Here is a 13,531-nt window from a genome sequence, read left to right as displayed (position 1 = left end):
AAGACTGACGTGCTAGACTCAGTCCAAATGCCATGTAAGAAAAGCTGGAAATAACACTCTGACCAAACTGCATTATCAAGCTGCAGTGACCAACTTCTTTGTCACATTCCAAGAGTTACGGCTTTGGTCACAAAAACATTTTAAAAAGCAGCCTTAAGCTGAACATGACTTGGGATTCTAGCTCTGATTAATCCAAGACAACAGGGAAAGATAAAACATGGGATCAGATTCTTTTCCTAAAAGCAAATTAATTATTTTAAAAAATACCTTGTTGAGGACAGGTTTTGTTGACAGGACATCGTATATGGTTGCAAATGAGATATTCTAAAACACAAAAATAGTTGTTTTCAGTACATTAAATACAGATGTTGGCAGCCTTATCCACACAAGTGGGTCATCAGACCAAGACATTCTTCAATCAACCTCCCCCCTCCTCCATAAAAGAATTTCCCTTGGGGTCACTGTTACAGGTGATGATTCTAATATATCACATTTTCTTTCTTTCTCTTCCCTCTTGAATTCTTGCCATTCAACTCCACAGAGTGGTGTCCAGCATTAACTAAGAAATGAAAAAGTACAGCAAAATTTTGCTCTTTACATTAAAAACAAAACAGAAACTCAGTTGGGACTGTCCAGAGACAATGACTAATGGGAGGTTTATAAATTCTTCAAAGGCCAATGAAAAATGCCAGAATGGACATAACCTTTAATAGTCACCATTTCTTTCTGTATATGACACTGTGAACGTACCTCTTGGGTTGTCTGGTTTAGACACATCTTTGCAGGTGTTCTGCGATTATCAAGGAAGAAGGGATTTTTCCAACGGTCATAATTTGTTTGCACCACATACCATATACCCTGCTTGGGGTCGAGTCTAGATACAAAAACAGAGATTCCTCCTAGGTTTCATGCCTTAAACCTGTACACACGTCATCTATGCTTTACTGTCTGCTTATTTTGCTTTAACAAATGTACTTACTCATATATATCCAAAGACTGTTCTCTGTCTCGTGTAATCACACAACCCTCCCCAGACTTGTTGCCTCCCAGGATAAAGTATGCTGGGGCCAATACTTTGGTTTTGGTCAATATAGTCTTGGCTTCTTCATAACTATACAGAAACATTTGAAACAAAGGAAACATTTTTAGTCGACTTGGATGGGAATTTTTTAGCTGTGGAAACTAAAGGGAAACAAATATCTGAGGAACACCTTTTTTTAAAAAGGATAGTGAACAATGGCTCAGGAAGAGACAATCGCTGACTCCTATGTGGTGAAACACTGAGATCTGAAATGTTCCCTCTAACCTGAAGGACAAAAAAAAACGGTCTTAAGAGATCACCTTTCACCCTTACAGTCTATACCTTTCACTCAACAATAGAACTAGGAAAAATAATATAAATATATATATATATATATATATATATATAAATAAATAAAATAGGTGGTAACAAAGCACCGAGCTGATCTCCCTGTGCTATGCAGCTGCTTCCCACTAGCTATCTATTTTACATTTGGTAGTGTATATATGTCCATGCCACTCTCTCACTTTGTCCCAGCTTCCCCTTCCCCCTCCCTGTATCCTCAAGTACATTCTCTATGTCTGCGTCTTTATTGCTGTCCTGCCCCTAGATTTGTCAGCACCATTTTTAAAAAAATTTAGATTCCATATATATATGTTAGCATATGGTATTTATTATTCTCTTTCTGACTTACTTCACTGTATGACAGACTCTAGATCCATCCACCTCACTACAAATAACTTCGTTTCTTTTTATGGCTGAGTAATATTCCATTGTATATATGTGCCACATCTTCTTTATCCATTCATCTCTTAATGGACACTTAAGTTGCTTCCAAGTCCTGGCTATTGTAAATAGAGCTGCAATGAACACTGTGGTACATGACTCTTTGAATTACGGTTTTCTCAGGGTATATGCCCAGTGGTATTGCTGGGTCATATGGCAGTTCTATTTTTAGTTTTTTAAGGAACCTCCATACTGTTCCCCATAGTGGCTGCACCAATTTACATTCCCACCAACAGTGGAGGGTTCCCACTTTTCTCCACACCCTCTCCAGTATTTTAATGTTTGTAGATTTTTTGATGATGGCCATTCTGACTGGTGTGAGGTGATACCTCATTGTAGTTTTGATTTGCATTTCTCTAATGATTAGTGACGTTGAGCATCCTTTCATGTGTTTGTTGGCAACCTGTGTATCTTCTTTGGAGAAATGTCTATTTAGGTCTTCTGCCCATTTTTGGATTGGTTTGTTTGTTTTTTTGTTATTGAGCTGTATGAGCTGCTTGTAAATTTTGGAAATTAACCCTTTGTCCGTTGATTCGTTTGCAAATATTTTCTCCCATTCTGAGGGTTGTCTTTTCATCTTGTTTATGGTTTCCTTTGCTGTGTAAAAGCTTTGAAGTTTCATTAGGTCCCATGTGTTTATTTTTGTTTTTATTTCCATTTCTCTAGGAGATGGGTCAAAAAGGATCTTGCTGTGATTTATGTCACAGAGTGTTCTGCCTATGTTTTCCTCGAAGAGTTTTATAGTGTCTGGCCTTACATTTAGGTCTTTAACCCATTTTGAGTTTATTTTTGTGTATGGTGTTAGGAAGTGTTCTAATTTCATTCTTTTACATGTAGCTGTCCAGTTTTCCCAGCACCACTTACCGAAGAGGCTATCTTTTCTCCACTGTATATTCTTGCCTCCTTTATCAAAGGTAAGGTGACCATATGTGCATCGGGGTATTATGATCTAAATGAAGATTTTATTATACAAATTTTTCTTTTCTGTATGGGTGGGGATTTTTTTTTACACCAAGAAAAATTCATAGATGCCCTTCATAGGGGCACTATCCCCAGAACTTGTTAAATAAATCATTTCATTTTCTTGCTATAAACATACACCCACAAAACATGAAGAATTCCATGAGTGTCAAAGGTTCACCTAAGAAATTCTGAAATAGTTCCTCAGTGGAAGATAAAGCTGGGAAATATTTTAATATGAGTAATTTAAAATAAACTATATTAAAAGGATCATACAGCATGATGCAAAGATGGTTCAACATCCACAAATCAATTTGATACACCCATTAACAAAATGAAGGATAAAAATATGATCATCTTAATAAATGCAGAAAAAGCATTTGACAAAATTCAACATCCATTTATTCAACATCTCAAAAAAGTGGGTATAAAGGAAACATACCTCAACATAATAAAGGCCATATAGGACAAGCCCACAGTTAACATCATACTCAGCAGTGAGAAGCTAAAAGCTTTTCCTCTAAGATTAGGAACAAGACAAAGTTGCCCACGCTTGCCCTTTTTATTCAATACAGTATTGGCAGTATTAGCCAGAGTAATCAGGCAAGAAAAAGAAATAAAAGGTATCCAAATCAGAAAGGAAGAACTGAAACTGTCACTATCTGCAGATGACATGGTACTCTACACAGAAATCCCTAAAGACTCCGCCAAAAGAACTGCTAGGAATAATAAATTCAGTAACGTTGCAGGACACAAAATCAGTATACAAAAGTCAGTTGTGGTTCCATACACTAATAACCAACTATCAGAACGAGAAATTAAGAAAACAATCCCATCTACAATTACATTAAAAAGAATAAAATAGGGCTTCCCTGGTGGCACAGTGGTTAAGAATCCACCTGCTAATGCAGGGAACACAGGTTCGATCCCTGACCTGGGAAGATCCCACATGCCGCGGAGCAACTAAGCCCATATGTCACAACCACAACTACTGAGCCTGCGCTCTAGAGCCCGCAAGCCACAACTACTGAGTCCACGAGCCACAACTACTGAGCCCACATGCCACAACTACTGAAGCCCGTGCCTAGAGCCTGTGCTCCGCAACAAGAGAAGCCACTGCAATGAGAAGCCCGCTCACCACAACTAGAGAAAGCCCACACACGGCAACGAAGACCCAATGCAGCCAAAAATAAATAAATAAAGTAAATTTATATATATATATATATAAATCTCTATAAAAAAGAATAAAATACATGGGAATAAATTTAACCAAGGAGGTGAAAGACCTGTACACTGAGAACTATAAGATACTGTTGAAAGAAGCAGAAGAAGACACAAACAGAAAGATATTCCACTGTCATGGACTGGAAGAATTAATGTTAAAATGTCCAAACTACCCCAAAACAATCTACAGATTCACTGCAATCCCTATCAAAATTCCAAAGGCATTTTTCACAGAAATAGAACAATCCTAAAATTTGTGTGGAATCACAAAAGGCCCTGAATAGCCAAAGCAATCTTGAAAAAGAAGAATAATTATATTCCACACTGTATTACAAAGCTATAGTAATCAAAACAATGGTACTGGCATAAAAACAGACACATAGATCAATGGAACAGAATAGAGGGCCCATAATTAAGTTATGAAAAAAGAACCAAGAATATACATTGGAGAAGGACAGTCTCTTCAATAAATGGTGTTTGGGAAACTGGACAGTACATGCAAAAGAATGAAACCAAACCACTATCTTACACCATACACAAAAATCAAAATGGATTAAAGACTTAAATGTAAGACTTGAAATCATAAAACTCCTAAAGGACAACACAGGCAATAAGCTCCCTGACACTGGTCTTGGCAATGAGGTTTTGGATTTGACACCAAAACAAAGGCAACAAAGACAAAAATAAACAAGTGGGAATACCTCAAACTAAAAAGCTTCTAAACAAATAAAACCATCAACAAAATCAAAAGGCAACCTAGTGAATGGGAGAAAATATTTGCAAATCATTTATCTGAGGAGGGGTTAATATCCATAATATATCTGGAACTCATACCACTCAATAGCAAAAAAAATACAACCTGATTAGAAAATGGACAGAGAATCCGAATAGACATTTTTCCAAAGATGGCCAACAGGTGCATGAGAAGGTGGGAAATGCAAATCAAAGCCACGATAAGGTATCATCTCACATGTCAGACTGGCTATTATCAAAGAGACAAGCGGTAACAAGTGTTGGCCAGGGTGTGGAGAAAAGGGAACCCTTGTGCACTGTTTGTGGGAATGTAAATTGGTGCAGCCACTATGAAACCACCAGTATGGAGGTTCCTCAAAAAGCTAAAACCACCATTACCACCACCACCAATCCCACTTCCAAGTGTTTATCTGAAGGACATGAAAACATGAACTCAAAAAGATGTCTGCAGCCCCACATTTACCGCAGCACTATTTACATTAAGCCGAGTTATGGAAACAACCTAAGTGTCCATCTAAGGACGAATGGATAAAGAAGATGTGGTACATATACAAGAGTATTACTTAGCCAAAAAAAAAGAATGAAATCTTGCCATTTGTGACAACATGGATGGACCTTGAGAGCATTTTGCTAAGTGAAATAAATCAGAGAAAGACAAATACCATGTGATCACACTTATAAGTGGAATCAAAAAACAAACAAAGGAATTCATAGACACAGAGAAAAAACTGGTGGTTGACTGGGGGCGGGTGGTGACAGGTGGGCAAAACGGGTGAAGCGTCAAAAAGGTACAAATTTCCAGTTATAAAATAAGTCCTGGGGATGTAATGTGTATCATAGTGTCTACAGTTAATAATACTGTACGGCATACTTGAAAGTTGCAAAGAAAGGAAATCTTAAAAGTTCTCATCAAAAGGAAAAAGAGGGCTTCCCTGGTGACGCAGTGGTTGAGAGTCTGCCTGCCGATGCAGGGTACATGGGTTCATGCCCTGGTCCGGGAAGATCCCACATGCCGCGGAGCGGCTAGGCCCGTGAGCCATGGCCGCTGAGCCTGTGCGTCCGGAGCCTGTGCTCCGCAACGGGAGAGGCCACAGCAGTGAGAGGCCTGCATACCGCAAAAAAATAAAAAAAGAAAAGAAAAAAAAAAAAAAGGAAAAAGAAATGTGTAACTATGTGAGGTGATGGATGTTAACTAGACTTATTGTGGTAATCATTATGCCATATATACAAGTATCTAAACATCTTGTAGTGTATCTTAAACTAGTATGTCAACTGTATCTCAAGAAAAAAATAATAAATATTAAATCTGATAATAAAGCAACCAAACAGATTACCTTGTGCTATTTTCCAGAACTGATCTAATGATAAACCCTATCCACTTGGCATCTTTCTTTCCCAAAATCCATTCTATGACACCTGGAAGAGATCAAACACACACAGTGTCACAGGTCCTAGAAGACATTAAACTATTAACCAGAAGGCACAGTCTAGCCCTCCTCTTAAAACAGCTATGAAATTCCCATTTTATTTAAGAACTCTCTACTCACCCATAAAACCGCCATTTGTACTGAAACGTTCATTGAGCGTAAGACTAAGTAGTCCCTGAAAAGAAAACAAAGCAATGTCAGAAACCTCAACCATCCTGTTTAAGGCCCTCTCACTGTGCTATTTTACACCGTTATATCAGGTCCTGGATTGGGAAATTGAGCCGAGGTGGGGGGAGAAAAATCAAAACCATGATACTATCACCTTCTATTAACAGAGCTTTTTTAGAAGTTCAAAGCATTTTTCACATATACTGCGTGAGATAAGTAGGAGGGATGCTGCTGGCCACAATTTTCTGACCAGGAAACTTAAGTGCAGAGACTTAATGACTAACTTGCTTGAGGGGCAGACCCATGGCCAGATTCCAGATTTACACTCCCAGCCCTTGAGACCCACCACATGCTTTATCTCCACAAAAGGCTCTGAAACCCCCACTTCCTACTCTTCTCTACCATGTGAGCTCAAACCTAAGAAGGAAAGTAACAACAAGTACAATGCGATGAACTGGGGCTTCATATTCTTTTTAGGTCCTCATTTCCTTAGACTCCACCTTTCACAGAGAGCTACCCGTAAAATTATGTAACAACAGATTCCTTACTGGTTTGAATCCTGTTAACATGCCCACATAGCCAGCAAAGCCTGCCGCCTTGAAGACAGTTTTATTGTTTCTTTGGAAGTCCAAATTCACTGTTAAAGGTTTTAGTTCCTCAGTTACGACCCAGGTATTATTATTTACATTCCACCTACAAAAGACAAATTTCAGTTGACATTTGATAACAATGATAATAATGATGAATATGATAGTGATGGTCAGGCATTATACCATGTGCTTTATCTACCTAATCCCTAATGATCAATCCTCACAAGGATTTTTCAGTATGGGTAGTTTTAGCCTCCATTTTCCACATGATAAAACTGAGGCTCAGATAAGTAACTCCCCCAACACGACACAGCCTGTATTAGCAAACCCCAGGTTAGTATTTAGGTCTCTAATTACAAAGCTCTGTTATATTTTTTTCAGAAAGGTCAAGAAGACACATGAAATAGAATGCTACTCTTCCTTCTAAGCAATAAACTAGACGTGCATCTAGGGCCTTCAAGCATGCTCCAGATTTCTGTCCACTGGGTGCACCTCAGCTACAAACTCTCAAATAAATGAATAAGAGTGTGCCCACCTGGTCTCAAAACTATGGAATCTAGGATCTCTACTTCTGGTCATATTCTGGGAATGACTTGGGACTTACTTTTCATCAGTGTAATACAACCTACTCTTCTTAGGGACTGAGACACACCACATGTTTTACTTACCCAAGAAATACTCCAAAATCCATGTTTCGTGCATGTAGTAGATGACCTAGTTCAAAGTAAGCAGAAGAGACATGTAACGGCAATTATAACAGTACGACTGATTCTAAACCAAAGCTGGACACTTAATTTTGGTTAAGTGATATTCCCAACTGTCCAATCCAACAGTAAGAATTAAGCAGCATCTGATATCATAGGCTGTAACAAGATCAAACTGCTGTCCCCGTCACACTGGCCAGATGCCCCCCCGTACCTGAGAGCACAGGGTTCCAGAGAACTGAGACTGGAATATGGGACAAGGGTAGGTGGTCATTTTGTGGTTCACTATGACACAGTCCTACTCAGACACAGCTATCTCAGCCTCATCTAGTGCAACTTACCAACATCCTTCCCTTCAGGGATTGTCACCTACAGCTATACCCAGAGAACAGGTCAAAACTAAGAGTGAATCAGGGTAAATCATCCTGTGCCTTGTACACTGGGGACTTGTCAGGAGAAACATGGAAAAGTGAGCACAGGGTCCCTTGGCTGGAAAATGATGGGAGAAAGTCTGTCCTGCCCCTGTGAGTACTTATATCAAATCATAAATAGGGGTATAAGTAGACTATGAAGAATAGTAAGAATGTTTATAATCCTGAAACACTTCTTCCAAGAGTTTTGCATACCTGAATTAAACTTCAATAGGCATTACAGTGGTCTTAAAATAAGAACAGCTTTCAATTCACTTTCAAAAACTTACCAAGATCTATAAAACCATACGCAACATGCACATGGTATTTACATAGCAAGCCTGTATTTTACAAGTTCTAATTTCATTTAGTTAAAGATTTTTCTTCTACTTTGTACCTTGTACCACCCACCTTCCCTCAGCACACATTTATTTACCTTCTTTGTCTTCTGTTATTATTGAAGTACAAATGGTAAAAAATTCATAGAAAATATTGAATGAAATAATCTCTCCTATGAGAAAAGACAGGAAACTTTTGGTCAATATATAGAACTATGACATTGTTAGAAAATTCTTTTTTTAAGAAAAGGTTGAGATATGGGGAGGTGGAGGGGTAAGCTGTGACAAAGCGAGAGAGAGGCATGGACATATATCACTACCAAACGTAGGGTAGATAGCTAGTGGGAAGCAGCCGCAAAGCACAGGGAGACCAGCTCTGCTTTGTGACCGCCTGGAGGGGTGGGAAGGGGAGGGTGGGAGGGAGGGAGACGCAAGAGGCAGGAGATATGGGAACATGTGTATATGTATAACTGATTCACTTTGTTATAAAGCAGAAACTAACACACCATTGTAAAGCAATTATACTCCAAAAAAGATGTAAAAAAAAAAAAAAGAAAGAAAAGGTTGAAATATCATCGCCGTGTGAGTTTCTGCCTGGGCATACGTAAGTGTCAGCAGACAGTCTGAGTGAGTCTGAATGGCTGGTTGGGTGGAGGTGTCTCAGTAGCCTGTACTCTCTGCAGATTCAAGATAAAATGAGTCCCCAGAGAAGCAACTATTGGACAAGCTGAACATCTGGGCATGTTGGAATTATACGGCAACATAATGTCCATATTTTTCGACAATATGCTTCATTTTAGTATTCTTTGGAGGGCTCAAATATGATAATTTAATACATCTGGGTCTTGGTTGGATGCTGAAAATGTATTTTGCTCAGGTTTTTAGAGTGACTAATATTTCTAAGGTGAGAAAAGAGACAACAAAATAAGTCTGAGCTTATCAAGAAATTCCATTGTAAAACATTTTTAATTTTTGAACATTTTTCCTAACCTGTACAATAATAATACCACTCAGCATTTAATTTGAAGGTATACAACACACTTTTTCTCTGTTCCATTTCATGTTAACATGTTAAGCTTAATATGTTTTTTTTCCACGCTAATGTTTATTTTATTTCCATTTGATTTCTATTTTGGTGAAATTCCACTCTTATTTTATTATGACTCATCTGTTAATCTTCTCAATCCATTTTTCTCTTGAGTTATACGTGGTATTCATTTGCTAGAGTCCTTTACATAATAAAGGAATTAAAGACATTTCTCATATAGACTGAAAAAGCATATTTCTAGTATGTTATCTTTTTAAAGAAGCAAAAACAAAAAAAATCTAGCCACTTTTGTTGATAAATACTATTGATTTTTAGAAATTCTCAGTCATTTCTTGTAAAACCAAGGTATATACAGTTTACTTAAAATAACAACTCTATTGATTTGATGGCTTAAAAATAAAACTTTTGGGGCAACAGAAAAAGTCTTTTTCATTAAATTAAGTGCTATAAATTGGAAATGGAAATTTTAAAAACAGCTTCTAAAAACATCAATACTTAATTTAAGGATATGATGAATATGAAGAATATGATAAATGATATAACAAAGGATCTGATGAATGAATGATATGCAAGACCTCTTCCCTGAAAATAAAAATATACTGCTCGGAGAAATCAATAACCTAAATAAATGCTGAAATCTCATATACCAAGTTTGTGGCTTGGAAAACTCAGTATTATAATCCCACTGAAAATATCAGTAGGTTCTTTTGTCAAGTTGATTCTAAAATTTATGTGGAAATGCAAAGGGTCTAGAATACCTAAGAGAATTTTAAAGAAAAAACAAAGTTAGAAAACTTACAATACCTAATATTAAGACTTACTATAAAGCTTTAGTAATTGCAGTAGCATAGTATTGGTGTAAGAAAAGACAAACAGACAAATGAAACTAGGTGGAAAGTCCCCAAATAGAATCAGATACATGCAATCATGTGATTTATATCAAAGGCACCACTGCAATTTACTGAGGGAATGATAGTCTTTTTAATAAACGGTGTTGTCAATTGGAGAAAACTTGAACCTTGATCCATAATTCATATCATATGCAAAAGTTAATTCAAGATACACAATGGGCCTATATGAAAAAAGTAAACAAAAAACATACAGAAGAAAACATAGAAGAATATGTTTGGGGGTAGGCAAAGATCACTTAAATGGGCATAAAAAGCACTACCCATCGGGCTTCCCTGGTGGTGCAGTGGTTGAGAGTCCGCCTGCCGATGCAGGGGACGCGGATTCGTGCCCCGGTCCGGGAGGATCCCACGTGCCGCGGAGCGGCTGTGCCCGTGGGCCGTGGCCGCTGGGCCTGCGCGTCCGGAGCCTGTTGCTCCACGGCGGGAGAGGCCACAGCAGTGAGAGGCCCGCATACCGCAAAAAAAAAAAAAAAAAGCACTACCCATCAAAAAATTGAAAAATTGGACTGCATTAAAATTAAGAATTTCTGTTCATCAAAAGACAACAATAAGAAAATAAATGCAAGTTACAGTGTGGGAGATGTTTGGCATACATATATCTGACAAAGGACCTGTATCAGTATACATATAAAGAATTCCTTCAAACCAATAAAAATGGGCATTAGATTTAACAAGCACAATGAAGGAAGGAGGGAGGGAGGGAGGGAGGAAGTGAAGAAGAAAGCAAGGAAGAAAGGAAAAGGTCAAAAAACTGTTCAATATCATTAGTCATCAGGGAAATGCAAATTAAACAATAATGGGCGAATATAACACACTCGACAAAGTGGACCAAATAAAAGACTGAGACTATCATGTGGAGAATTAGCAAGTGGAGAAAACGAAAACTCTTGTACTAGGTTGACTGTCAATGGGTACAATCACTTTGGAAAACTGGCTGGCAGAGTGTACAAGGCTAAACATATAGCTACCCTATGACCCAGAACACATCACAGAGAAATGAGTGCATATGCCCATCAAAGGACATGTACAAGAGTGTTCATAACTGCTTTATTCTTAATATCCCAAATCTGGAAACAAAAAATATCCTATTCATACAATAGCCTACTACCTATAATGATAAGTGCAAGAAACCAGACAACAGTTCATACTGTTCGGCTCTATTCGTAAGACGTTCAAGAGGCAAAATTAATCTACGGTGAAGTCAGAACAGTGGTTAACAGGGTACTCAGAACTGTGCGAAAGTGCAGGATGGAGCATGCTGGATTGCTGGAATTTATTTCTGTATCTTGTTCTGAGCTGTGATTACACGCATGTATGCATTTAAAAACCTCTATTGCGCTGTATACTTAAGATCTGTGCACTTTATTGTACGTATACCATACCTCAATAAAAAAAAAATTTAAGTGCTTTATTCAATGTTTTAAAAGCTGCCAAGTGGGGGCTTCCCTGGTGGCTCAGTGATTGAGAGTCCGCCTGCCAATGCAGGGGACACGGGTTCGTGCCCTGGTCCGGGAAGATCCCACATGCTGCGGAGCGGCTGGGCCCGTAAGCCATGGCCGCTGAGCCTGTGCGTCCGGAGCCTGTGCTCCGCAAGGGGAGAGGCCACAACAATGAGAGGCCCGCGTACCACAAAAAGAAAAAAAGCTGCCAAGTGAACTTTACCTAAAGGTATTTCAGTAACTGCTGCAATCCCCTTCATTTCCTCCTCGAAAGGCCCAGGAAAGTTGCCAAGTAGACCAGGCTGAAAAACAAATACACTAACAGTCATTCAGCCTAAAGTGTGGCTTTGAGATTTGGTTCTTTTACATATAATTTGTACTAGCTATTGCTGCCATAATAGATGATCAAAGCTTACTTTGGAAAGCACTTTCACATCATGTATTTCTAAAAGATTCTATGTAATACTCAATATTGGGCCCCTATAACTCTTGCTTGTGTACCCCATAAACTCATCTCAAGTACTAGGCAGAGACCTATGATTCTCAGATTGTTTTTTCCTGCCTTATAGTTCACCCTATTCTCTAGAGAGATGAACTAGAATAATTCCACTTGGATGTCCTAACATGGCTCACAACACAGGAACATCACAACAAGCATTCCTCATCTCTGCTCAAACTTGCCCTCTAGCCATTAACATCACACCCTCATTACTGCTGTCCTTCCTTGACCGTGGTTTTGCTGTCTGAGGTTTCAGTTACCCGTGGTCAACCACAGCCCAAAAATATTAAATGGAAGATCCCAGAAGTAAACAATTCATGAGTACTAAACTGCATGCCATTCTGAGTAGCACGATGAAATCTCCTGCCATCCTACCCTGTCCCACCTGGGGTCCCCAAACACTGACACTGTCTGCTCCTGACATTCAACCATCAGCTTTGTCATGGCTTGATGATCCAGGATCACCAGAAGCAGATGCTCCTGATTCTGAAGTAACGTCAGGTCACTAGTAGCCTAATGGTACGTCACAATGCCCACTTCATTCACCTCACTTCATCTCATCATGTAAGCATTTAATCATCTCACATCGTCACAAAGAAAAAGGGTGAGTACAGGACAGTATGATAGCTTGAGAGAAAGAGCACATTCACATGACTTTTATTACACTGTACTGTTATAATTGTTCTATTTTATTATTAGTTGTTGTTAATCTCCTACTGTGCCTAATTTAAAAATTAAACTTATAGGTATGTACTTATAGGAAAAAAACAAAGTACACACAGGGTTCACTACTATCTACAGTTTCAGGCATCCACTGGGGGTCTTGGAATGTATCTCCCAAGGATGAGGGGTACTAATGTACTATTCCCTTCCCACACTCATAGCAACAGATCTGTATTCTAGTGATTCACAAAACATTTGTAAGGTTAACAGCCAACCTTAGGCTGAGATGCATTACCACATCCTGTTAGCAAACAACGGACACATGAGCAAATTCAATGGTGGACATACGTACTTCTTTTGCATGGTCTGATTTACATATATCATTAAGTGATTACCAAAATAAATTCAATGAACATCCATCATCTCAAATAAATATAAAATTTAAAAAAAAAGAAACAAATTTTTTTCTTGTGATGAGAACTCTTGGGATTTTCTCCTTTAACAACTTTCATATGTAACACACAGCAGCGTTAATTACAATCATCATGCTGTACATTACACCTCTAGTACTTATTTATCTTGTAACTGAA

General features: G+C 38.4%; 1 protein-coding gene across 3 annotated transcripts in view; it reads right to left on the bottom strand.

Moving 5' to 3' along the window:
• ASAH1 (N-acylsphingosine amidohydrolase 1) overlaps positions 1-13,531 on the bottom strand; it is a 46,329-nt gene that overhangs the window by 1,462 nt on the left and 31,336 nt on the right. For all 3 annotated transcript variants that reach the window (XM_022571052.2, XM_022571054.3, XM_089903537.1), the window contains 9 exons: positions 12,003-12,081; positions 8,480-8,554; positions 7,598-7,643; positions 6,888-7,032; positions 6,292-6,346; positions 6,079-6,160; positions 980-1,111; positions 751-874; positions 268-324 (listed from right to left, as the gene is read on the bottom strand). In XM_022571052.2, coding sequence (XP_022426760.1) covers positions 268-324; positions 751-874; positions 980-1,111; positions 6,079-6,160; positions 6,292-6,346; positions 6,888-7,032; positions 7,598-7,643; positions 8,480-8,554; positions 12,003-12,081 — 795 coding nt within the window. The remainder of the gene's footprint in view (positions 1-267; positions 325-750; positions 875-979; positions 1,112-6,078; positions 6,161-6,291; positions 6,347-6,887; positions 7,033-7,597; positions 7,644-8,479; positions 8,555-12,002; positions 12,082-13,531) is intronic.

Source organism: Delphinapterus leucas, chromosome 21 (assembly GCF_059928025.1).
Source record: "Delphinapterus leucas isolate spDelLeu-1000000601 "Yukka" chromosome 21, BTC_Dleu_Yukka2, whole genome shotgun sequence".
Classification (NCBI taxonomy): Eukaryota; Metazoa; Chordata; class Mammalia; order Artiodactyla; family Monodontidae; genus Delphinapterus; species Delphinapterus leucas.
Note: the sequence above shows the minus strand (reverse complement) of the source record. Positions and strands in the feature narration are given on the sequence as shown.